This window comes from Heterocephalus glaber, unplaced genomic scaffold (genome assembly GCF_053883595.1).
Source record: "Heterocephalus glaber isolate CG9 unplaced genomic scaffold, H.glaber_assembly_v1.0 deba00001545, whole genome shotgun sequence".
NCBI lineage: Eukaryota > Metazoa > Chordata > Mammalia > Rodentia > Bathyergidae > Heterocephalus > Heterocephalus glaber.
In genome coordinates, this window is record NW_028258338.1 from 1,812,862 (window position 1) to 1,838,060 (window position 25,199).

At 44.6% G+C, this 25,199-nt stretch overlaps 1 protein-coding gene across 18 annotated transcripts in view; it reads left to right on the plus strand.

Moving 5' to 3' along the window:
• Huwe1 (HECT, UBA and WWE domain containing E3 ubiquitin protein ligase 1) overlaps positions 1 to 25,199 on the plus strand; it is a 146,166-nt gene that overhangs the window by 116,567 nt on the left and 4,400 nt on the right. For 10 of the 18 annotated variants that reach the window (XM_013068752.3, XM_021251229.2, XM_013068759.3 and 7 more), the window contains 28 exons: positions 117 to 289; positions 640 to 788; positions 1,530 to 1,605; positions 2,403 to 2,501; positions 3,083 to 3,216; positions 3,409 to 3,577; positions 4,891 to 5,119; positions 6,065 to 6,243; positions 6,504 to 6,593; positions 6,744 to 6,898; positions 8,176 to 8,221; positions 10,034 to 10,321; positions 11,380 to 11,635; positions 11,829 to 11,959; positions 12,892 to 13,106; positions 13,183 to 13,471; positions 13,589 to 13,691; positions 14,535 to 15,081; positions 15,756 to 16,350; positions 17,670 to 17,791; positions 17,895 to 18,051; positions 19,287 to 19,419; positions 19,681 to 19,883; positions 20,468 to 20,595; positions 21,790 to 21,886; positions 23,298 to 23,456; positions 24,115 to 24,360; positions 24,739 to 24,856. In XM_013068752.3, the coding sequence (XP_012924206.1) occupies positions 117 to 289; positions 640 to 788; positions 1,530 to 1,605; positions 2,403 to 2,501; positions 3,083 to 3,216; positions 3,409 to 3,577; positions 4,891 to 5,119; positions 6,065 to 6,243; positions 6,504 to 6,593; positions 6,744 to 6,898; positions 8,176 to 8,221; positions 10,034 to 10,321; positions 11,380 to 11,635; positions 11,829 to 11,959; positions 12,892 to 13,106; positions 13,183 to 13,471; positions 13,589 to 13,691; positions 14,535 to 15,081; positions 15,756 to 16,350; positions 17,670 to 17,791; positions 17,895 to 18,051; positions 19,287 to 19,419; positions 19,681 to 19,883; positions 20,468 to 20,595; positions 21,790 to 21,886; positions 23,298 to 23,456; positions 24,115 to 24,360; positions 24,739 to 24,856 (5,286 nt within the window). The remainder of the gene's footprint in view (positions 1 to 116; positions 290 to 639; positions 789 to 1,529; positions 1,606 to 2,402; positions 2,502 to 3,082; positions 3,217 to 3,408; positions 3,578 to 4,890; positions 5,120 to 6,064; positions 6,244 to 6,503; positions 6,594 to 6,743; positions 6,899 to 8,175; positions 8,222 to 10,033; positions 10,322 to 11,379; positions 11,636 to 11,828; positions 11,960 to 12,891; positions 13,107 to 13,182; positions 13,472 to 13,588; positions 13,692 to 14,534; positions 15,082 to 15,755; positions 16,351 to 17,669; positions 17,792 to 17,894; positions 18,052 to 19,286; positions 19,420 to 19,680; positions 19,884 to 20,467; positions 20,596 to 21,789; positions 21,887 to 23,297; positions 23,457 to 24,114; positions 24,361 to 24,738; positions 24,857 to 25,199) is intronic. The other 8 variants (XM_013068758.3, XM_087189647.1, XM_021251230.2 and 5 more) reach the window with 6 other exon arrangements.

A 25,199-nucleotide genomic window follows, 5' to 3' on the forward strand; every position in this document is an offset into this window, starting at 1 on the left:
GCCCTGTTTTCCTTTCTCTGTTGGAAGCTTTTGTTGTAGGATCCTTAGTGGCACTTAGAGGACGGACACCTAGTATTTTTGTAATTATTCTATCTCTGTATGTTCCTTTATCTCAGTCCCAACATGGCCAACACAGTCAATGCTGCTCTGAAGCCTTTAGAAACACTTTCCCGGATTGTGAACCAGCCCAGTAGCCTTTTTGGCAGCAAGAGTGCTTCTAGCAAAAGCAAGTCTGAGCAAGATGCCCAAGGAGCCTCTCAGGATTCCAATAGCAACCAGCAAGACCCAGGTAGGGAATCAGAGCCAATGGACTGGAGAGCTGGATGGGCGGGAGTTTGTAGTTGCTTTGCGGGCATGGGATTGACAACTGTTCTGACTTGATGTTGTTTCCCTGGGAACTTGCTGGCCTTCCAGAGATCTGTCGTAGTGGTGTGGGAATCTGCCCCACAAAGAATTCCTTCAAATTGCAGCCTTGTTTGGCAATCCTCACACGTAGCCTTGTCTTTTCCTTTGTCACCCATTCATTTATTCTGAGAATTTGTAAACTTGCCCGAGGAAGGGATTGTCTTCATGCTTGCCTCGTGGTTCCCCACACATAGGCATCCTTTGATTATATTGCTGGTTGGTTGATTGTTTCAGGCGAGCCTGGGGAAGCAGAAGTTCAGGAGGAGGATCATGATGTCACTCAGACAGAGGTGGCAGATGGGGATATCATGGATGGGGAGGCTGAAACCGACTCAGTGGTGATTGCTGGGCAGCCTGAGGTGCTCAGTTCACAAGAGATGCAGGTAGGGAGGCAGATCATCAACCATTCCCTGTTGTGGCACTGAACCAAACTCCCAGGTGGTGTGGGTGGGTGAGTACTTTAGATCCTTGCTTCAATGTTGTCTGCTTTGCAGAGGAACACAGATGATAGATATACTTAGTAGATGCTCAGCAAATGTGTTTGAATTGTATTAAAGGAGGGATGGGGCCAAAGTTTCATGTACTAAGAAATGATATAGATCCCAACCAGAAAACTTAGGGACAGGTGAAATATTTAAGTAGAAAACTGGCCTGAGGCCTTTGGGCCCAGGATCTTTGATTTACTCAGCTCTCATCATTAATGGAATATTCTTAACACCACCTCATGCCATAGCATCAGCTCTCACTGGAGCATTAAAATGGTAGTCTTCTAAAGACCCTAAAGAATAAGCATTGTAAGTTCGGGAGCTGGTAGCAGTGGGTAAGAAATTGGGCCTATGGTCCTTAGCTGCTAACTCTAAGGAGATCTGCATGTATTGCTGGACAGCTTAAGACAACCTGGTATCAGCTAATTGGGATGGACCCATATGAAGGACAGTCTGAGTGGATTGGCAGCACATGGTAGTTTGTGTGCTATTAGCACAAAGTGTGTGGTTTTTATGTAACATCCTGCATCACACATTATCCTAGAAATGTATGCTCCCTTGCTGGCTTTTTTTAGATCTTCAGTGCTAGCACAATAATAGACTTGTATGCATCCATATGTATGTTCTATTTCTCTCCAGGTTGAGAATGAGCTGGAGGACCTGATAGATGAGTTGCTTGAGAGGGATGGCGGATCTGGGAACAGTACAATTATAGGTGAGCCCCAGAACTGAGTATAGCCTCTTCCTTTGCCTCAGTCTCTCTTGGGAGGACCCTTTTTCTCATCATCTGCTTGCTCAGCTCTGCCTTAAGGGCTCATAGCCAGCCTAGATTGCTGCTTGTCTTGATGTTGATGATCTTACAGATGAGAAATTCGCAAGCCATCTACAGGCCTGTGGCAGGTCTGAAATATTGTGGAGGGCGGGGGAGTGACCATAAGTATAGATGATAACATCAGCCACATCAAAAGTGTTTATTTTCATAGAAGACTAGAGGAGGCTGTAGAGTAAGGAAGTACTTTCCTCTTTCAGTTCTTCAATCAAGTCCAGGGGCTTTCTCTGTCTCTGGGGCTCAGACCTTTACAGAAGAGTGACTAAGGGTGACCCTTTTTAAATCTCAGAGAGAAAGTGACAAAGGTATACTGTTGTCACTTGGCTTTGAGAGTATATGTGTTTTTATTTTTACTCATCAAGAAAATCAAAGGATAAATGGAAGTAGACATGTATTTGTAAATTTTACAAAGCTTTTTCACACTCAGTATCCTCTATGGTTTCACAATTAGTGGGAATTGCAAGACAGATGGGATGATCCCATTTTACAGATGAGGAAACTGAGACTCAGACAGGTAAAGACTGGCCAAGCTCACCTAGCTAGTTTGCAGCAAAGAATCCAGGTCTTCTCCCTCATCCAAAAAAAGTGGCTATCTGCTAGGTGTACATAGCTACTTAGACGCACCCAATCTGGAAAGGGAAGTCCTCTGTTGTTCAGTGAAGGCTCTGCTCTGTAACCTTCAGTGAGCAGAAGTGGAGAGGATGAATCACAAGAGGACGTGCTGATGGATGAAGCTCCTTCCAACCTCAGCCAAGCTTCCACCTTACAGGCCAACCGAGAAGGTGAGAGTGCTGAGGCCAGAAAGGCCTCCCTTCTTGCCCTGCACGTCTGACAGACACTACACTAGGGTTTTCCTGGAGGCAGCTGCCCACATGTGCAGAATAAGGAAGCATCTGTCTGCATGCGCTGACATACACCATCCACTTTATCCTCAGCCAGTTTTTCAAATATATTACCACTGCTTACCCAAAGTTTGTCACTTCTTACTTGGTTCACTTTCTTCTCTCCCACCTGCTATCATCGCTCCAGATTTCCTCTTACCAATAGGATGTAGTCAGTAGCAAAGTAGGGCTGAAAAGGCAAGGGGGCACCAGCAGACTTGGCCAAGTCCTAGAAAATGGGCTCCTCAAGCACCACCCTGGACCCAGCCTCCACATTCAGCCACCCTGTTCAGCGTGTTGATGCAGATTGGCACTCTCAGGATATCGGAGCTGGCTTGCTAAGTCTGTACATCACCCCAGATCTTACTCTTCCTCTCCTAGAGTCAGATCCCCACCGCCTTCCCACTAAGTCTGATGGCCTGCTCAGTAGCCTGTTTTCTAGCTACTCAGTATAGTCCTCCAATGTGCTCCCTTTGTTTTAGATTCCATGAATATCCTGGACCCTGAGGATGAGGAGGAGCACACTCAGGAAGAGGACAGCAGTGGCAGTAACGAGGATGAGGATGATAGTCAGGATGAAGAGGAGGAGGAGGAGGAAGATGAGGAAGATGATCAGGTGAGGGGGGACTGTGTTTGGGTTGGTTCAGTTAACCCCTCTTCCGTGGGAACACAGAGCTACAGAAAAACAACAATCTGGGTTGCTAGCTAGCCTCAGCACCAGCCTCCCTCATGTGCACTTGTGGCCATGACACCAGACCTCAGAAAACCCTTACCTCCCGCAATTCTCCATCTCCTATTTTCCCTTAAGGAGGATGATGAAGGTGAAGAGGGAGATGAAGACGATGACGACGATGGCTCTGAGATGGAATTGGATGAGGATTACCCTGATATGAACGCTTCTCCCTTGGTCCGATTTGAGCGCTTTGACCGGGAGGATGATCTCATCATTGAGTTTGACAACATGTTCTCCAGTGCTAGTAAGATACAGGGGCTCAGCTGGGTTGTATCTCTTAATTCTTATACCCTTCTCTAGGGTACACCAAGCAGTGAACCAAAGCAACTATCAATCTGATACAGACTACACTTCTTTTCCTATGCTAACTTCCTGGGGCAAGGGATATCAGATAGCCATCTTTCAATAGCATATCCTTAGAAGGAGGACTAGCAAGAAAGAGGCTGCTTTTGTAAACAGGCAGCCATTTCAGAGCCTGGACAACTTGATGATTTTGCTTGTGAGACCACAGCTGACCATCGGGCACCTGAGTATGCGCTACAATGAGAGGGAAATCAATCCTTGTTTTCTATAGCACTGGATCTTGAGGGTTTGGATGGACACCTTTGAACTTGGCATTGGGGAGTGGATTTGAAAATATTCACTCTCTTCATCAAGGAAGCATCTTTTTAGGGGAGAGTGAATCTCTTCCCTCCTCCCATATCAACATCAAAGTTCCTTTTAAGTATCACTTAGAGTCAAGTTCTTAGACTTAAGCTGTCTTGGTAGGACAGGTCTTGACCTCAAATGAAAAGCATAACATAGCAGAAAACACTGAACTGTTCTGGTCCATTGTCTTGGCCAAGTAATCTCTTACCTCTTTGAGCCTCAGTTTATCACCTGTAAATGAAAAAATATTAAAAGGGAAAAAAATGGGTTGTATTAGATAATTTTCAAGAGATCTTCCATGATTTTCTTCATTTTTGTGATTTTCATCCATCTTCCTTATAGTTGAACCTCTATCTGTTCAGCAAATTGGACAGATATTTGAGGTGTGCATACTGGGAATAAAGCAGTAACAGAGAAAGTAGTCATTGTCCCTCATAGGAGCATATCATCTGTTAGCAATTTTAAGTTAGCAGGTATTACATTATAGTGTGGTAAGAAAGCACAGAGTAAAGGATTATCTAACTCAGTCTATCAAAGTCAAGTTTCACAGGGCAAGTGACATCTCAGGCCAAGAAAAAAAAGCAGATTCAGGAAGAGGAAGAAGAGTCTTCAAAATGGAGGACGTAGCATGTGTGTGAGGGCCCTTAGAAGCATCATTGTGGCTGTAGTGTGGAGAATGGATTGGGAGAAGATACTATTTAGGAGGCTGTTGCAGTATCTAGATGAGAGATGATGGCATAAGCTATGGTAGTGTCAGTGATTGTAGATTATTTATGGGAATGAGGGAGAAAGGACAAGGCTCAGGTTTCCGTGTGAGGAAGTAAGGCCCAGGAGACATGGTTCTGTTTGAACAACCATGAAAGAAATTTCTTTTTGGCACTGACCCCTTTTTGCATATTGTCCTTGCAGCAGACATCCCCCCATCCCCAGGGAATATCCCTACCACCCACCCATTGATGGTACGCCATGCAGATCACAGTTCCCTGACACTGGGCAGTGGCTCTTCCACAACTCGTCTCACTCAGGGCATCGGACGCAGTCAGAGGACCCTGAGGCAGCTGACAGCCAATACAGGCCACACGATTCATGTTCACTACCCTGGGAATCGCCAGCCCAACCCTCCTCTTATACTCCAGAGGTAAGTTACAAAGATCTGTTGGACCCACTGGTGCTCTTGTAAGAATCTTCACTGAGCTTCAGCATTATCTTGACTGTTGATGAAACAGTCCCCCACTTAATGCTGTTGTCACACAGATAATATGTGTGTCCCATTTCTTTGTAGGATACATGTACAGACTTTGTGAGAGTACATATACCTGTTCTTTTACTTGAAAGTCCTGTTACATACATTCAGCTATTAGTAAGCATCTCATATGTCAAGCACTTGACATTTTGGGTATAGTCAGGACAACATTCCTGCCTTCTAGCTGAGAGTTTAGTGGGAGAAACAGTTTTAAAAAGTGAAAATGGGTGGGGGGTGTAAGTATTATAAAGGTCAGTGTGCAAACTACAGAGGCATTATACTCTAACATAGTGCCTGGCATACAGAAGCTTGGCAGTGGTACTGCCATAGCAGGAGTTACAGAAAAATATACAGTGGACCCTTGACTTACAAACTCAATTTGTTCACGAGAGCTGGTTGTAACTGAAGTTGGTCAATTGAAGGCTCAGGCTCCTCTACACAGCCTTCTAAGTCTCTCTCCTGCATACAGACAGCTCTCAGTGTCCTTAGAGAGACATTGACCCAGAATTTCTCAGTTAACCCCACACAGGAAAAGATGTTGCAGTGTTCCTTCCTAAACTCTTTAAGGCTTAAACCTGTATCTGAGACCATCTGGAACCACAAGAGCCGGCATTCAGATGGTAACTCAAAACTTTGGTTGTAAGTTAAAACTAAAATACCGGTCGTAACCCAAGATATTCGTATGTCAATCCAATAAAGTTCTCTTAATTGCCCTGATAGTCAGGAAAGTAAGTTATGTAAGGTTCAGAATTGCGTTATGAATTTAGTAGAGAAACTGAATGAAGGCTCTCACAGTAACAGGATGGTAGTGACCCTGAGTACATTACCATCACCCTACAGGTTGCTTGGTCCCTCAGCTGCTGCTGACATTCTTCAGCTGAGCAGCAGCCTTCCCCTACAAAGCCGAGGCCGAGCCCGCCTCCTGGTAGGCAACGATGACGTCCACATCATTGCCCGGTCTGATGATGAACTGCTAGATGACTTTTTTCACGACCAGAGCACAGCTACCAGCCAAGCAGGCAAGTTTGTGTGATAAAGGGAGGGTATAGAGTATGTCGTTCTGTTTCCTTACTGAGGAAAAGTAGAAGAGTGTTTACCCTGGAGAGACATTTAATAGGAGTAGAAACCAGTGATTTAGCCAAGGGCAACAAAAACTTTACTGTCCATGTGTACCTTTTATGTGCCAAACCCAATAATAGACTTTGGGTCCTGTTAGGCAAATCTGTGATTTTTGGTTCACTTGGCAGGGCCAAGAATCTTAACCTTTGTTCCCCTACAGGAACCCTGTCCAGCATCCCTACAGCCCTGACCCGCTGGACAGAGGAATGCAAAGTTCTTGATGCTGAGAGCATGCACGACTGTGTTTCAGGTGTGTGGCAGCTGGGTTATCAAGGCAGTAGTGAGCCTCCAAGGCTAGGAAGACCATGTGGAGAATTGTTTCCCTGGTTCATGGTTCCCTCAAGTTCTGCTTTGGTTTCTTCCCCCAAACAATTTCTGATCTTTACCTCTCTGTTAACAGTGGTTAAAGTTCCCATTGTCAATCACCTGGAATTCCTGAGGGATGAGGAGCTGGAAGAGAGGCGGGAGAAACGCAGAAAACAGCTGGCTGAGGAAGAAACAAAAATAACTGACAAAGGCAAAGAAGATAAGGAGAACAGGGACCAGAGTGCACAGGTGATTCCCAAGGGCTGAAAGGACTCATCTTTGCCTTTGTGTCTTAATTTTCCTGTGGTTATGGCATGTTTGTGGTATCAAATCACTGAAGAATCCTAGGACCTTCACACTGAACCTGGGAAGTTTCTCCTTCCAAATTGACCATACATTCACTTGTGGATTTTAGGGGAAAGAATTCACATTTAGAGGGAAAGTTGTCTCACTGGGAAATCTAGAGCCAAAACCAGAACATGTCCTAATTCAACAGTTACACATCATAGCCTCTACCTCCAAGGACTAGAGCCAGACAAGGAAGAGACCCTGACTTGGGTCTCTTCTGAGATTCTTGGTTGTTAAATTCCATTTCTCAGTGGTCTTTTGATATAAGGAGCCTTATCAGGATGACCTTGTTACATCATTTGATTAAGCTTGACTTGGGTGTCAGATCAAAGAAACCACACCCTAAATCTCATCACCATGTGTTGCTTTTCTAGGCCTCAAATTTGTGTGATGTCTAATGTGATTTTGGTTTAAGAAGCTTACTTGCTTTTTCAGGAACTTGTGGGACTGCAGACATTATAGCTTTAAAAATATATGAGTAAAACTATAATAGAAGTACATACCAATTAGACTTAGATGAAAGACTATAGTATACACCACTCAGTAGTTAGGGTACCAGGAAGATTAAAAATAAGGATGTTGAGGTCTAGGTGTTAGAGCATGTGCAGAGCCTTTGGTCTGATCCCAAAACAATATAAAAATTAATAAGGACATTTGAGTGTTTAGTCATAACAAGCTTGATCTAACAAATATCTTCATATTCAATTTTGCACCTTGTAAACAGGGACATTGTTTCAAAAATATGAAAAAGGATTGAAAATAAGCAAACCTAGTGCATAGCCCAAAAGGCTATGCCAGTGCTGGGAATGTAGCTCAGTGGTAGTGCTTTCCCTAGCATGTATGAGATGTGATACCCTGGGGTTGATCCTCAGCACAAACCCTCCCACCCCCCCAAAAAACCAAGGGGTAGATAAAATAAGCCCAAGGAAGGGAGATAGATTAGATTGATTTTTGGTCACTTGGCCAAAGCATTTTCCATCTAGTTACTGAACCTCCTGTATGGTCTAGGTCAGTGGCGGTGAACCTATGGCATGCGTGCCACAGCAAGTTACTGGTTATCATCAAAAGCTCTAAAAGGTTCACCATCACTGGTCTAGGTGAAGGATGGTAACTCACAGTTGATTTTTATCTCATGTGCTTACAAAAGTCCCACGTTGGTCTGTCCCTTGTCTTTTCAGTGTACTGCATCTAAGACAGATGACTCCACTGAACAGAACCTGTCAGGTAAGTCTCCCTTCCCCCCTTTGTTAATTGATTAGTGGAATTTCTTTCCTGACCCTTCCAAGTAGCTGGCCCACCTGGGCTGAAGATGGATGCTAGTGCTCTGTGGGATGAGGTAGTAGATTGTATAGTTTTAGGGTCATACCCCATCTTGGAGATAACTATACAGTCTACTGTCTTTCCCACGGTGGCACACCTCCCCTCCGATTGGCTCTGCTCAGGTTCTTGTTCTGGTTATGCTGTACTTATTCTATTCTGAGATGTGTAGCAAGGTTGTCCAGTTTCTTTCCTCTGAAACTGAACATGTACATCTTTGAGGTGATTGGGGTGAACATGATGGTTCGTGTTCTCTTGTTAACTAATGATAATGGTTCTCAAATGCCAGTCCTCAGTGGAAATGAGTAAGAGTGTTTTAATGTATTTTTCTTAAAGCAGAATGAACTTCATGTCATTCAAAGGGCTGTTTTTTATGTTTAGATTATATCCTTCATAGTTATTTGGTATGAAAACATTCTTATTTAAATTATATTGATGATATTTCTTTTTCTTTCACAAATGAGTAAACTGAAAGTTGGTAGCCCCTACTTTAGTCTCTGTTCTTTGTTTTGGTTTGTCTTGTTTTATATCTAAATCTTACTGGTCCATGGAATCTAAAAGTCCAAGAACATTATGTTGGACAATCTGCTTTGGGGGAAGGTAGCTTTGTGGCCTGGATAGTATAACTGTTTTCTTCTGTTCCTTCTAATTTTTTTTTAAACAGTGGTCAGTAGCCATTTTCTGACTAACAGGTCGTCCATGTAGTATCATATGTCTCCTCCACCCCTATTTCCTCAGAACTTTCTTCTGCTTCCCTGTATCTTCTGTCTCTTTGGCCACTTGAGTTGGGAAATGATTGTACTAAAGCCTACACCTTATTTTTTAAAGTAGTGAAGGAGGGTAGGTGTCCTGGTGCCCTTAATCTAGCAAAAGGTCTCTGAAAGGGTCTGCCACTAGGTAAGATGGCCTTTACCTGCTGCCCTTACTAAAGGATCCTGCTTGTGCTGGGGTGAGGTAGTAAGTTGTATTGTTGTGGGGTAGGGATTTTAGGCCCCAATAAGAAGATAACTATACAACTTACTACTTTCCCTGGTGTGTAGCATATTCACACTAAGTCTTGGCAGTATTGCCTCCATCAGGCAAAGTTTTAGGTGTTCCTTGGATAATGGATACTGGGAAGGGGGGGAGGTGGAAGGGGATAGACAATATTTAGGGTGAGCAGGTATCAATATAAAGTGGCTTATCTTTCATTGATTGGAACATACAATTCATTGTTTTACCTTTGGGCCCAAACTTGCTGTTTGACTATATAGTGGCTTCATTTACTTGGTAGTACAGCAAGAAAGAAGGGAATCGAAGTATACTTTAGTAACAGTTTTGAGGGACATTCTATTCCTTGCTTTGTGCAAATAAGGAAATGGCAGAACCATAGGCTTTTGGTAGTATATTTTCAGCGCAGCTACAGAGACATTTAGCCTCACCCTATCTATGTGACCTGAAATCTTCCCCTTCCACCTGGGGCATGCAAAAGATTTTATTCTGAGCCTCCACAAAGTCAGATTTCTAATTCTTGGAAAAGAGCTAGCACTGTGCTTTAGCCTTTGTCCTGGGTATATCAGACCAGCTAAGAGTGTTCTCTTGAAGCAGTTGGTTGTGGGAGATAATCCTGTGTCACTGGCTGGGTGGAACACTTGTGAAGCTACATGTGTGGATTGGGATGGTTCCCCTGGTCATTGGCTGGTTTCCCCTTAACCCCCATTATCATTCTTTCCGAGAAAGATGGGACTCCTATGCCTGACAGCTATCCAACAACCCCATCTTCAACTGATGCAGCTACATCTGAGTCCAAGGAGACACTTGGTACTCTGCAGCCCTCACAGCAGCAACCAGCACTCCCACCCCCCCCAGCCTTAGAAGAAGTTCCTCAGGAGCTACAGTCCCCAGCTGGAGAAGGGGGAAGCTCTGCACAGTTATTGATGCCTGTAGAATCAGAGGAATTGGGCCCCACAAGGCCAAGTGGAGAAGCAGAAACAACTCAGATGGAGTTATCCCCGGCTCCCACTATAAGTGAGTAGAGTTTCAACTTTTAGGGATGAAACAGGAGGGAGGAATGGATGTCTTTGTAGGTTTTCTCTACTCTTGCTTAAGAGAAATAAATAGGAGGGCTGGGGATTTAGCTCAGTGGTTTTGCTGCCTGCTGTGCAAGCACAAGGACCCAAGTTCAATCCCCGGTACCAAAAAAAAAAAAAAAACGAGAAATAAATAGGAGCTTAAGTCCTTAAATATCTCAACTTGTACATTAGCTTTCTTAGGTGAAGTTGAATTTTTTTCTGTATGTCCTCAAGTGGTTATAGTTGAGTGTCTAATGATAGTGATGAGGATACAACTGTTTATTGAGGCATTTACTCTGTTCCTGGGCTATCATGCCAGGCTTAATTATTTACTTCTTTGAAAACAGTTCTCCAAAGTAGATGGTATTATTTCCACGAATAGTAACTCAGAAATGAAATGATTAGTTCAAGGTCACTCAGTAAGTGGTTGGGCTAAAAGTAAAATCCAGATCTGTCTGATTTCAACAGTTCCACATATGGCAAGCTTATGACTCCACACATACAGTTCTTAATTTCTCTTATGGCACTATTTACCACTGGTTTCAAATGAGGCCTCAAAATTCTCAGCAATTTTCCAACAAGATAAATTAAAACCTTGCTTTCTATATTCCATGCCATGCTGCCTGTTGCCTGTGGTGTACTCTGGAGAAAGTTTAAGGAATAATTTCTTTTTTTCCCTTCAAGGAACTTGTTTATTTAGAATTGGTGGCATGCATATACAAGTGGTACCTGCAGGAAATCTCAGTGACAGAATCACTTACCTAGGGTGCCTAGGGAAGACAGGCATGACTGGAACACAGTGAATGTTCAAGAAATGATAGAAAAGGCTTAAGGTGAGCCTTAAAAAGCAGGTGAGATCAATGAAGGCACAGAATACCATCAGGAGGTGAAGATAGAAAAGTGAAGTCTAAGTTAACTGCTCTGAAAAGAAGCAACCTTGCCAAAGACATTGTCATGTTGTTACACAGATTCCTTCCAAGCAGAGTTCTAACCTCTCCCTGTGACTTCCTTCAGCCTCTCTTTCCCCAGAGAGAGCTGAAGATTCTGATGCATTGACAGCTGTCAGCAGTCAACTGGAAGGCTCTCCCATGGATACCAGCAGCCTGGCTTCTTGTACACTAGAAGAGGCTGTGGGTGATACCTCAGCAGCTGGCAATTCTGAGCAACCCACAGCAGGTGGCTCTACTCCTGGGGATGCCCTGCCTGTTGTGGCTGAAGCACAAGGGAGGGCTGATGGGACAGGTGAATCTACCCAGCCAACTGAGGACAGGTAAGCACTGTGTGCAACAGGAGAGTAGGGATGTGTTAGAGGTTTTTTCAAGCTACAAACATGTTAACTAGTCGGCGTGCCTATTGTGCTGGGGAGATAAACCTGATTTCTGTGAGAAATGGATGCTGTTAGGAATGTTTTATAAATGAGAAAATACACTGCAGAGAACAACCTGAGAATTGATTTCCTTCAGCTCTCCTCCTGCATCCTCTGAGAGTTCTTCCACCAGAGATTCTGCTGTGGCCATTTCTGGAGCAGACTCCCGAGGAATCCTAGAAGAGCCACTGCCTTCAACAAGCAGTGAAGAAGAAGATCCTCTTGCTGGTGAGTTCTATATATGTTTAGGGTGTCTTGGTGGGATTGTTTTGGTTTCTATTAGCTCTTCATGTGGAAATGTCCATTAAACAGTTCTATCGAGAAAGAGGGCATGTGTGTGAGAAGGATTGCCAGTAAGGGGGTGCTGATGTTGCATAATAGAATGAGCACAAGCTTGGGGGTCACACTGATCTTGGGTCTCTCACCGTTTCCCCACTGTGCTACCTCTGCCTTTACAGCTTAGACCATTACTTAATTTCTACAATCTCCAGCGATACTGTTTTAGGCAGCTTTCCATTAAAGTACCTGAGATAATCAACTTTAAGAGAGGGAAGGTTTATTTTGGCTTACAGTTTCGGAGGTTTCAGTTCATGGTCCCATTGCTCCCATTGCTTTTTGAGCCTGTGGTAAGGCATACATCATGGTGGGAGCTCAAGGTGGAGCAAGCTTCTCACCACATGGTAACCTGAAAGCAAAAAGAGAAAGAAGGCTCATGGTCCCAATATACCCTTCAGGGGCACTTCTATACAATTGAAAGAATTCTCAAGTAGGCCCCACCTCTTAAGGGTTCCACCATCTCCTGTTGGCACCACAGGCTGAGGACCAAGCCTTTTAACACTTGGCCCTTTGGATCCTAGGGAAGATGTTTCACTGGCATGGCTGAAACACAGTAAATGTCTGAAAAATGATAGGAAAGGCTTGAGCCTTTAAAAAAGCAGAGGAGCTCAGTAAAGGCGCAGAATACTAGAAGAGGGATGAAGGTAGAGAAGTGAAGTCTGAGCTTCTCTGAAAAAAGCCACCCTACCAAAGACCTTGTCTGTCATATTGCCTAGTGAAAATACACAAAGCTGTTTTCCTTCAAGCAGTGACTTGGTTTTCTCTTGTACATCTTGGGCATTAGTAAAAATGTGAGATCTTTCACATCTTGCATCTCCCCTCAGGTATCAGTCTCCCTGAAGGTGTAGATCCCTCTTTTCTGGCTGCTTTGCCTGATGACATCCGTCGGGAAGTCCTACAGAATCAGTTGGGCATCCGTCCACCAACCCGAAGTGCCCCCTCCACAAATAGCACAGCTACTACAGTGGTGGGAAATCCTGGTGTGACTGAAGTCAGCCCTGAATTCCTGGCCGCCCTGCCTCCAGCCATTCAGGAGGAAGTATGTGAGCGGGCAGATGATGGGGCCAAGCTGCCTGGCAGGCGATACGCTTCCATTGACTTCTTCTGCCCCATAGGTGCTGGCACAGCAGAGAGCTGAACAGCAGCGACGAGAACTGGCCCAGAATGCCAGCTCAGACACCCCCATGGACCCTGTGACCTTCATCCAGACTCTGCCCTCAGACCTACGTCGTAGTGTCTTAGAGGACATGGAAGACAGTGTGTTGGCTGTGATGCCACCTGACATTGCAGCTGAGGCCCAAGCCCTGAGACGAGAACAGGAAGCACGGCAGCGGCAGCTCATGCATGAGCGACTATTTGGACACAGCAGCACTTCAGCACTCTCTGCCATTCTCCGAAGCCCAGGTAGAGGCAAGAGGGAGGGCTTTGGTCAGAGAAGGCTCTTTGCTCCCCTTTGTCCTACCTGGACCCAGCTTATTACCTCCCTTACCCATTCTCAATTTCCTTTTTCTTTCCTTTCAGCTTTTACCAGTCGCCTGAGTGGCAACCGTGGGGTCCAGTACACTCGCCTTGCTGTGCAGAGAGGTGGCACCTTCCAGATGGGGGGTAGTAGTAGCCATAACAGGTACTTTTATTTTTAACCTTACCTCATAGTACTTCTCAGGACTTATTAATCCAGCTTCCTTAATTTTATAAGCATGGAAGCTAAAGTCCTCAAAGCCAGGCTGGATGACCACTCTAAGCTATTTCTTTGAATGAGTAGGAGAACCTCATCTTTGGACTCCCTTCTCAAAAGCCCACACTTTTGAGTTAGTCTAGCCACCAAAGACCAGAATCATAAAAGCAGGCTGGCAGCAAGTGTTAGCTATGGTTTTATTAAGAAGGCATGCTTACCTGCCTCCCATGCAAATAAGAAAATAAGGAACCACTTGTCTTGAATTGGTAGTGTCTGGATTGGAGAAGTAGAAAGAGGGAATGAGTTATTAGCTATGCTGAAGTAGAATGGGCCCAACATGCCAAAATGTGAAGGGAAAGATGAGTTTCTGAGAGAACAAAAATAAGCATTGTTTCCTGGGCATTAGATGCAGTCAGATTTTTACCAGTCAGTGGATAATACAGAACTAGGCAGGACTCTGTTCTCTTCTTAGTGGTCATGTGATAGAGGGCAAGTCACTTACCTCTTTGACCCTCTGGTTCACCATCTCAAAAATGGGTGATTTTTGTAGGCTGGACAGCAGTGCTATGAGGACGAAGTTACAGACATTATGAAGTACTTGTTACACAGTAGATACATAACCAGGCAGTTGTATACATTCTCCCTTTTTTTTTTTTTTAACATTCTCCCTTCTTGAGATCCAGTTCATTCCACTAGAGGTATCCAATTCATTCTACTCCCTCAGGCTTATGCCTTGTTCTACAGCTCTACCTGAAGTGTACTCTATACTATAAACTATACTCTTATTTCTAGGCCTTCTGGAAGTAACGTGGACACTCTCCTCCGCCTCCGAGGACGGCTTCTTTTGGACCACGAAGCCCTGTCTTGTCTCTTGGTCCTGCTTTTTGTGGATGAGCCGAAGCTCAATACTAGCCGCCTACACCGAGTACTGAGAAATCTGTGCTATCATGCCCAAACCCGCCACTGGGTCATTCGTAGCCTTCTCTCCATTTTGCAGCGCAGCAGTGAGAGTGAGTTATGCATTGAGACACCCAAGCTTTCCACAAGTGAGGAAAAGGGCAAAAAGTCAAGTAAGAGCTGTGGGTCAAGCAGTCATGAAAACCGTCCCTTGGACCTGCTACACAAGATGGAGTCCAAGAGCTCCAACCAGCTTTCCTGGCTTTCAGTATCCATGGATGCAGCCTTAGGCTGCAGGACTAATATATTCCAGATCCAGCGTTCGGGAGGACGCAAACATACTGAGAAGCATGCAAGCAGTGGCTCCACTGTTCACATCCACCCTCAGGCTGCTCCTGTTGTCTGCAGACATGTTCTGGACACTCTCATTCAGTTGGCCAAGGTGAGGACCTTGAAGGGACCCAACTCCTGGGAATGGAAAAGGCATGGCAGCAACAGCCTAGGTGAAATCTGGACACTAAGGGGGCTAACAAGTCTTCCTCTTTGCTTTTATTTTGTGTTATTTCTAAGAAATTATCCAGTAAATAACTTAGTGGGGTTACTTACCTTTGAACTTTATAGTTTCTATGAATTATCTAAGTCATCAGAACATCTGTCTGGTCTGTATGAATCTCATTTTACAGAGGAAGAAGCTAGGACTCAAGATTTCAGTGATTTTGTCATGTGACTTAAAAAATGATGAGTTGAAGCTAGAACTTAGTGCCAAGCCAATCAGCATTGTTACTATGTATTGAGGGCCTACCTGCCTTATGCCAGGCACTGTGCAAAATACATTATCTTGTTTAATTTCAATAACTTTCCAAGCAGAGTCATTTTCCTCCCTGTTTTATAAGAGCACCAACTGAGGCTCAAGAAAAGTTTACTATTCGGTCTGTTTTGCTACAAAGCCCTTGTTCATTTCTCTAGGCTGCTTCACCATCTGTTGGATAAAACTACTGTATGTCATCTGCCCTGTGTTACCAAAGGAGAGGAGAGTCTGGTAACCAGTTCCCTGTCAGGAAAGCTCATTCTCTATGGAAATCCCTTAGACCAAGCCTATCCTTCTTTTCCTGGCAGGTGTTTCCCAGCCACTTCACACAGCAGCGGACCAAAGAAACAAACTGTGAGAGTGATCGGGAGAGGGGCAGTAAGCAGGCCTGCAGCCCGTGCTCCTCACAAACCACCAGCAGTGGCATTTGCACAGACTTCTGGGACTTATTGGTAAAACTGGACAACATGAATGTCAGCCGGAAAGGCAAGAACTCCGTGAAGTCAGTGCCAGTGAGCACTGGTGGTGAGGGGGAAACATCCCCATATAGCCTTGAGGCCTCTCCACTAGGGCAGCTCATGAACATGTTGTCACACCCCGTCATCCGTCGGAGCTCTCTCTTAACTGAAAAACTTCTCAGACTCCTGTCTCTCATCTCAATTGCTCTCCCAGAAAACAAAGTGTCAGAAGCACAGGCTAACTCTGGCAGCAGTGCTTCCTCTACCACTGCTGCCTCCTCAACCACATCTACCGCTACCACCACCGCCACAGCCACACCTCCTGCTGCAACCACCCCTGTCACTTCTGCTCCAGCTCTGGTTGCTGCCACAGCTATCTCCACCGTTGCAGTAGCTGCTTCGACCACAGTGACTACTCCCACGACTGCTACCACTACTGTTTCAAGTAAGTTTGGGTGTAGGCTGGGAGCTATGGGGCACATACTGTGGCTCCTACCTCACCTCCACTCCCGCACCCATACAGTCCCTAAATGGTAGCCATAGGCCTAGTTTCTCTTTGTGAAAGCAGAGTATGTTACTCTTGCCCTCATCTCCCCCAGTTTTCTTCCTCCTTTCTTTCTCTTCCCACTCCTTTCTTCCCTCTCTCATATATGCACAGAAACTCCTGTGAAGGTCAACAGCATTCACTGAATATGACTTCCTTAGTCTAGGTACCAAAAGGTGAAAATTCTCATCTTCAGGGAACTTCAGCCTTTCAAGCCTAGCTAAGGGGAGCCAATTCTTTTCTTTTCCTATAATAAACAACTTATATTTATTTACTGGCTATTTTTATTAGTATATGTTTGTAATATAAATACATTCATCATGGAAAATTGATACATATACATACTGCAACTACAACCTTTTTACTTCCCCTTCTTTCTCATCTTCCCCTGTCCCTAAATCCCCTTCCCATCTCCATAAAGTCTACCTGCCTGTTTCCTATCATCTAGCATTTATTTTGCTCTTTAAATTATTCATACTTTGAGTTTCTCCTGTACGAGAAACCATGCAATATTTAACCTTCTGTGTCTGATTTATTTCACTAACCATTATAGTCTCAAGGTACATGTTTTCCTATAAATGATTCTGATATACCCTTTATGACTGAGTAGTATGCCATTATTTGTACGTATACTCCCATTTTCTTTATCCATTGATTTGTTGATGGGCACATAGACGACTTCTGAGATTTAGCTGTATACTGCTATAAACATAGGTTTGCATGTATCACTGTAATATGTCTTTGACTTTCAGGAAGGCACCCAGAAGAGGTACAGCTGGGTCAAATGGAATTTCTGTTTAGCTATTTGAAGATTCTCCATACTGCTTTCCATAGTGGTTGTAAGGGGAGCCAGTTCTTGTAGAATATCATTCAAAAACATGCTGAATGCAATGTCAATAGGGGTAGCCAGACCATCCCAGGAAATGAAGGAAATGAGCCCTGTAACAGATGATTAAGGATTATCTGCAAAAGTAGGTTGGGGAGTATATATATATCATAGTAGGAGGAACAAACAGTTGGGAAAAGTCTGTGAGGTTCTTTGTCACCTCAGAAGGCATAGTTATAAGGGTTATTATCTCCAGATGTGTCTGTGTTGGGGGATTTTTAATTTTTCTTTCTCATTTTGAAACTGCGGGTAGTTCAGTGAGTCCTTGGTTCTGCCACTTAAGTCTCTGACTTGTGAGTGTCAGCCTTACAGTGTTCTTTATGTTTCCTCAAAGCTTCTACTACTACTAAAGGCAGCAAATCTCCAGCAAAGGTGGGTGAGGGAGGCAGCAGTGGTGCTGACTTCAAGATGGTATCCTCTGGTCTCACTGAAAACCAGCTGCAGCTGTCTGTGGAGGTGAGTCCAAGCACTTCTGAGATGCCAAGGTTGGAGAGAAAAAGACAGAGTAGACATGGTTTGATTTCTCAGCTTGGGGCTTAACCCTTTTTTCTTTTTCCAGGTGTTAACATCACATTCTTGTTCTGAAGAAGGCCTAGAGGATGCAGCCAATGTGTTACTGCAGCTCTCTCGAGGGGATCCTGGAACCCGGGACACAGTTCTCAAGCTGCTGCTAAATGGGGCTCGCCATCTGGGTTATACCCTTTGTAAACAGATAGGTAATAGCAGTAGTGAGACATTCTGTCTTTTTGAAACCTTTCACTTGGGTACCATCTCTTTCTGGAACTGTTACCTAAGGCCCCAGACTGATTTAGACTATACCATTTTGGGTTTGTTTGGGGGTTTTTTTGGTACTGGGGATTGAACTCGGGACCTTGTGCTTGCGAGGCAGGTGCCAGAACCACTGAGCTAAATCCCCGACCCAGTGTTTTAGTTCTTATTTGAGAGCAAGGCTGGACTATATCCCCAATGCCTAGCACATGACTGGTTGTCTGTACTAGTGAAGGGACACGAGAATGCATGGCAATGACAGGGTCTTCTTTCTTCTCCCTAATGAAAACTTGTAAGAGCCTCATGCACCACCTCACAGGTGTACCTACACTACATTTATGCCCAGGAATCATAGAGTCAAAATAATACTTTCTGCTTTTGTGTAGTTTTGCGGATGCAAAAATTGTAACACTTGCAAATTATCTAGTTTCCGTCACTTTCCTTCCTAATATAGCAAGAAAAAAGTAAAACTCAAGCTGATAAGTAATTGGACCAAGGAGTAAAACCAGATTTTCTGTCAAAATGGACAGTCTCTGTTCTTTCCCACCCCCATCCCATTTGTGGATCTCCCTATATCTTGTGTCCCTGCTTATTTATCTTCTTCCCACAAATGGCCCTGAGGCTCGACTCAGGAGAGGAGACTGGCTTGTGTAACTCTAGGTATTTACTGTGTGACAATTACAAGGTTCTTCTGAAAGAATTTGGCCTCTACCCTCTGACCTTTCTTGACTACCACTGTTTATTGAGGCCCCCCCCCCCCCGCCCCATGGGCCAGGTACTATCTGGGCATTCTATGTAATTACCTCTAATTCTCACAGTAACCTTAGGAGATTGGGCAGTATTATTCCCATTATTAAGATGCATAAGTGAATTGGGACTAGGGTAAGTTCAAGAGATATATAGGACTTTTGACCATAGCCTATCTACCTTCAAAGAGACCTTTGTTCTTTTCTACACCAAGCTGCATTTTGTGTGCATTCACAGATTCCTGAGGCTGGGTAAATTGGTGGTTACCAAGTGGTTGATCCAGGAACACACATAATAATCTGAACAAAGCAAAATTCATGCTCAGTGTGGCTTCTCTGCAAAGAGGGTAGCCTGGGCAGGTCTCTTGGGAAGGTTTGGCTTTCAGCTACTGACTAGCGAAGTCCCTGAACACTTGGTGACTCCTTTGCATACCCAGGTACCCTGCTAGCTGAGCTTCGGGAATACAACCTGGAACAGCAGCGACGAGCCCAGTGTGAAACTCTCTCTCCTGATGGCCTGCCTGAGGAACAGCCACAAACCACCAAACTGAAAGGCAAAATGCAGAGCAGGTGGGTGGTAACTGCCCCTTCTCCTGTGGGCTGGAATCTGGGACATTCTAAAAGGTTGCTCTTGCTGACTTCCTCTTAAATTTTCTTTTTCTGGGTAATCTTTCTATTTGTCCTATACCTGCTTGACTTGATTTTTTTCTAATTCTCAATACTTGTAAGATTTCCTTCTCAGCTTTCTGTTGATAGCAGAAAGCCCTGCTTGCTCTGGGTGTTTATGCTTTGGTGCTGTCAATATACGCAAGCCACCTCTACACTGTACAGGTTTGACATGGCTGAAAATGTGGTAATTGTGGCATCTCAGAAGCGACCCTTGGGTGGCCGGGAGCTCCAGCTGCCTTCTATGTCCATGTTGACATCCAAGACATCTACCCAGAAGTTCTTCTTGAGGGTACTGCAGGTCATCATCCAGCTCCGGGACGACACACGCCGAGCTAACAAGAAAGCCAAGCAGACAGGCAGGCTAGGTATGGAACCAGAGTGTCCAGTTGAGGGGCAGGGTTGGTGGTGGAGAACCCAGAGTCCATGGAGGGGAAGGACTCAACATCCTGTTTCCTTCCTATTTGACCTTTCCAAAAAGGAAAATGGTGATCCTTTTTTATAAGGATCAAAGTGTTGATGACTGCTTTGTGTATTTCATTCAGTCTGTCTCCATAGCAAATTGATTAGAGCAAGTAGGAATTAAGGATTAGTAGGAAACTTTTTCCTGAACAAGACTTTGGTGTGCGCTTCCCTTTTGCTTCCTTGGTCACTCCTAAAACACTGTGGCCATGTTGCCTCAGCCATGGCCAGCCAAATCATTTCCCCTATCTCTTTCCTCCTATCCCACAGAACCCTCTCGCATGCTACCATCTGTCTGCCTAGTCATGCCCCCTGCCTTTATCTATAATGATAGATCTTAGTGCCTGATGAATACTCTGAAGCTGCTTGAACTAAAGCTCAAAGACCTCAGCAAGATGCCCTGTGGCAGTCCAGGAGACTAAAAGAGAGAATCAGGCATTCCTTCTTCCTGCATTTTATATCTTGCCTTTTTTTTCCCCCCTCTTCCCAGGTTCCTCCGGTTTAGGCTCAGCTAGCAGCATCCAGGCAGCTGTTCGGCAGCTGGAGGCTGAGGCTGATGCCATTATACAAATGGTACGTGAGGGTCAAAGGGCGCGGAGACAGCAACAAGCAGCAACGGTTAGCATGATGCCTGTGGCCCCTCATTCATTCATCTCTCCCCTTTTCCCCCCACCATGTCATCAGTGGGGTTTCATTGCCCTTGTACGCTTTGGCATTGAGTTTGCTATATGAATGCTTCTGGACAACAGGGTTACTTTTCTGCTGGTGTTTCTCTTACTGTTTGTTGATTGATTTGGTTTGAAATTTGGTTTGATTTAAAGCTTGGCCATCATACCCCATTCCTAGCTATCCAGTCAGTAGTGGCGCTTTTGCAAATTGCCTAATGCTAAGTGTCTGGGTTTTGGGGGGATGTGGGGTGAAGTTTTTTTCAGTCTCATGGAACAATGCAGGTGCACCAGAAACATCTCAGGAATCCTACCCTGGAAAGTCCCCTGAGCTTGATTCCTACCCCATGCAGCCACTTCTGTCTATAGCTGCCTTCTCAACCCTGGCTTCTACCTCTGTTTTCCATAATTCCTTAGCACCTAGGTACTCAGGCACTTTAAGAGGAGACCTTTTGGTATTTAGATAGCCAGTTCAGTATTGTAAAAGCAGAGTGACTGTAGTAAAAGCCTGGCATAGTATGCCTGCTACAGTACTCTTTCATTGTTTTCCTGTCCTTGCAACATGTAAGTTACCATCCCAAGACCCAGGAAATAAAGGTTTCCTGAGGTTTGGTTTTTTCCTTGTGTAGGATTACCGTTACGCAGTATGGTCTCATTGAACATGCCCTGGATAGCCTAGAACTTGATAGCAGTGACTCTAGGAGAATAGAAAGGGAAAATACACCTGCTTCTGCTTCTCTAGAGTTAAGTTTTTCTGCCCAGTTTCTTTCCTGTTACACACGTTGGTTTTTAAATATCTACCAGTGAGAGGTTGTACTAATCCCTATTTGAACAAATAAAAACAAAGACCAAGCCTACACTCTGCCTAAGTTCACACACACTTGTCCCAGAAGACTTGAAGTTAGTCTGTACTCAGGAATAGAGTGTAGGAAATATTGGAGCTCTTTGGAAGAATTTGCAAGCTCAGGGTGGAGGACAATAAAGGAAGTGGGAAAGCCATTCTTTAGTCTTGGAGAGCTCCGGTTCCCCAACCAGATGGGAAGCTTTCTAAGCTCAATATGTGAGAAGTAGAAGGGCCAACCTCTAGCCTGTCCCCAAGGAAAGCAGAGTTGCACCCTTTATGTGACCTTACCTCCCTTTTATTCAGTCGGAGTCTAGCCAATCAGAGGCATCTGTCCGGAGAGAGGAGTCACCCATGGATGTGGACCAGCCGTCTCCCAGTGCTCAAGATACTCAGTCCATTGGTCAGTACTACTTCCTATTTCCAATCCAACAAAAGGGAGAGCCAGTCATGGAGAATATTTACTGGATCCTCTACTCCTCAATGTATAAACTCAGGGTTTAAAACAACCAAAGCCCTCTGTGATAGGATATTACACATGGAGACAGTGTGTTTTGAGTCATGGGAGGCAAACCTCTCTTAGCTTCAGTTTTCCTCATCTAAAATAAGAAATGAATCCAGGCATGGTGGTGCATGCCCCTAATTCCAGCACTTGAGAGGCTGAGGCAGAGTAAGAGGATCACCATGAATTTAAGGCCAGCCTAAACTACACAGCAAGAACCAGTCTCAAAAAAAGAAAATAAAGGATGTTCACTGTTGTTAGGATTAAACAATGCTATGCGTAGTGTTTAGAAGTACGTGGCACAATGAAAGCTATTATTTGTGACATTTCTCAAAATCAGTTGTATGGAGAATATTTTTGGGACCCTTTGGACACATTCTTGTTAATGTTCTCATAGGATATGTCTTTTGAATGCTATATTAAGTCATTTACTGTTCATCAGGACTTTGGAAGGTAGCTATTATTTCCAGTCTGTTCATCATCTTTACCCAAGATCACATGATCCGTAGTTGCCAGAGCCACAATTCAAGCCTCCTAGGGCTGTCAGAACCTTGATGAAGTCAGGATTGGGTAGAGGATGAAAAGCAATGGTCTGGGGATTTAGCTCAGTGGTTCTGCCACCTGCCTCGCAAGCACAAGGTTCCAAGTTCGATCCCTGGTGCCAAAAAGAAAAAAATCAAAAAGCCTAAGCAGGGGATAGGTGTGCTAGAGAAGGGAGGAGAGGAAGGTGGGAAGAGCTGGTGAAGAAGCAGTTTCTTCTCCCATTCAGAAAATGAGGTTAGTCTTGCTCCTTGACTACTTAGCAGAAGTTATAGTACACACCCACAGAAGGTACCAGGAAAAATAACAGCCGTGGGGGGAGGTCCTACCTGTTGCACCACAGCTTCTCAGGGTCTTAAATTGTCCCAGAACAAGATGACTAATTCAAAAGGTATGGAATTAAGAGTCATTATGTTCTGGCTTTGTCACTTGGAAAAGAATAGCGAGAAGGTAACCTGCCTCCAGGGGCAGTTGTCAGAATTTAATGAAGATGACATCCTGAAAGCATACTTTGTAGACCATCCAGAGTTTCACCACTGTTGCATTACCCTTAGGTAAATTACCCAGAGGTTCTCTCTGGGAGTTAATGAGGCAATGACTAGGCAACCACTTGCCAGATGGGGGTGTTGAGCACTTAAAATGTGGCTAGTACAAATGAGGAACCAAATTTATTATTTTATTAAATGCCATCCAGTCCCCCTTGCATTTGTTCTGAGGGAAAAAACTTTAGTATACATCAAAGGCTTTCTGACTCTGTGTCCTGTGTACCCAGTAGCCTCAGATGGAACCCCACAGGGAGAGAAGGAGAAAGAAGAGAGGCCACCTGAGTTACCCCTGCTCAGTGAGCAGCTAAGCCTAGATGAGCTGTGGGACATGCTGGGGGAGTGTTTAAAGGAACTGGAGGAATCCCACGACCAGCACGCAGTGCTAGGTAAGTTGTGCTTCAAGGGCCCTAGTTCCAAACCCCTTCTTCCCACTTAAAATTCTTTCTTCCAGGTTAGTCCCCTTCCTCAGTGCATCTATAACAAGAATTATTCAAAGGAAAATTGTTGTCTGGCCTTAGTATTATAAACAGATTCACCTTATCTCAGGGTTAAGGTTATAGTTCAGTGGTAGAACACATACTTACCACGTGTAAGGTCCTGGATTCCATCTCCAGCATCAAGCGGGGGGCAGGGGGGTGCCTTCTCTTAACCCATTCATGCTGAAGATTGCAACTTTTTAAATTTTTGCGTGAAATTCATATATGTTACCTAGAAAAATTCAAGGAACAAGAATTTGCAGAGGAAAAACATGTATTATGTTCCATTGTTATGAGCATTCCGAAAATGGAACATTAGGCATTTAAGGATTAATAGCTGGTATATTTTACTTTGTAGACCAGGAGAATATTTATAACTGCCTGCCTATGCCATTTTTCTTTGGCTGTGAGGAAGCACTGGCATCCTCTGACTTCATTCCACCATTATATTTCCCAGCCAGTTTTCATTATTTCTCCCATGTTGTATTTCTGTGATTTGTTTGTGAAGGTGGAAGGATATATTGAAGTTTGTAAGCTAAAGCATCACTTCTCTCATTCCTCATCCCAGTGCTACAGCCTGCCGTTGAGGCCTTCTTTCTGGTCCATGCCACGGAACGGGAGAGCAAACCTCCTGTTCGAGACACCCGTGAGAGCCAGCTGGCACACATCAAGGACGAGCCTCCTCCACTCTCTCCCGCCCCCTTAACCCCAGCCACTCCTTCCTCCCTTGACCCATTCTTCTCCCGGGAGCCCTCATCTATGCACATCTCCTCAAGCCTGCCTCCTGATACACAGAAGTTCCTTCGATTTGCAGGTACAGAGCACGCTCAGGACCCCAGATGTACAAGGCTTCATTTTATACAGGGTCATTTCATTCATTTTCTCCTTAGCTAACATAGTAGAGTGAGAGCATGCATGAGAAATATGAGTATAGCAAAGTCAGTAGGAGCCTACTCTGGAAGCTCTCATGTACCACTCTAAGTGGTTTGGAGTTTTTCCTGAGGCCATGGGAAGCCAGATAGGGGTAGAAATGCTCACATTCAAATTTACACCTCAGGGCTGGCCCCTGGCTTTGGCTGGTTGCTATTTTAGGCCACAGATACAAGGAAGAGATAGTTGCTAGTTTGTGGGCTCTGCTGCAGCCTCCTGGGATCCATGATGTTCTGATTCCTACTGTTGTTTCTACCCTCAGAGACTCACCGCACTGTGTTGAATCAGATCCTACGGCAGTCCACCACTCATCTTGCTGATGGGCCTTTTGCTGTCCTGGTAGATTATATTCGTGTCCTCGACTTTGATGTCAAGCGCAAGTATGTGCCTAGGGGGTGTTCCTCAAATGGTATCTCCCCTTCCCGGAAGTAGTTAAAGGTGTTCCTGGGGCCAGAAGTTTCTCTTGGTAACAGCACATGGAATGATGCTGATGGGGAGGAAAAGACTCAGCTCTGCCACTGACAATCATTGTACCTAAGTACTCCCTAGCTTTCACCAATGTCCTTTCTTCAGTCAGAAAAATGAGAGCCATATGACATTGTGAACCACATGATTTCTAAAGTCTCATTCCATCCTTTTGGGTCATGGTGGAGCTACAGGTGCTTGGGGTTTAGAGGTGCTTTTATAGCACTTACAGAGTCATCCATACTCTCCTCCTCTTTG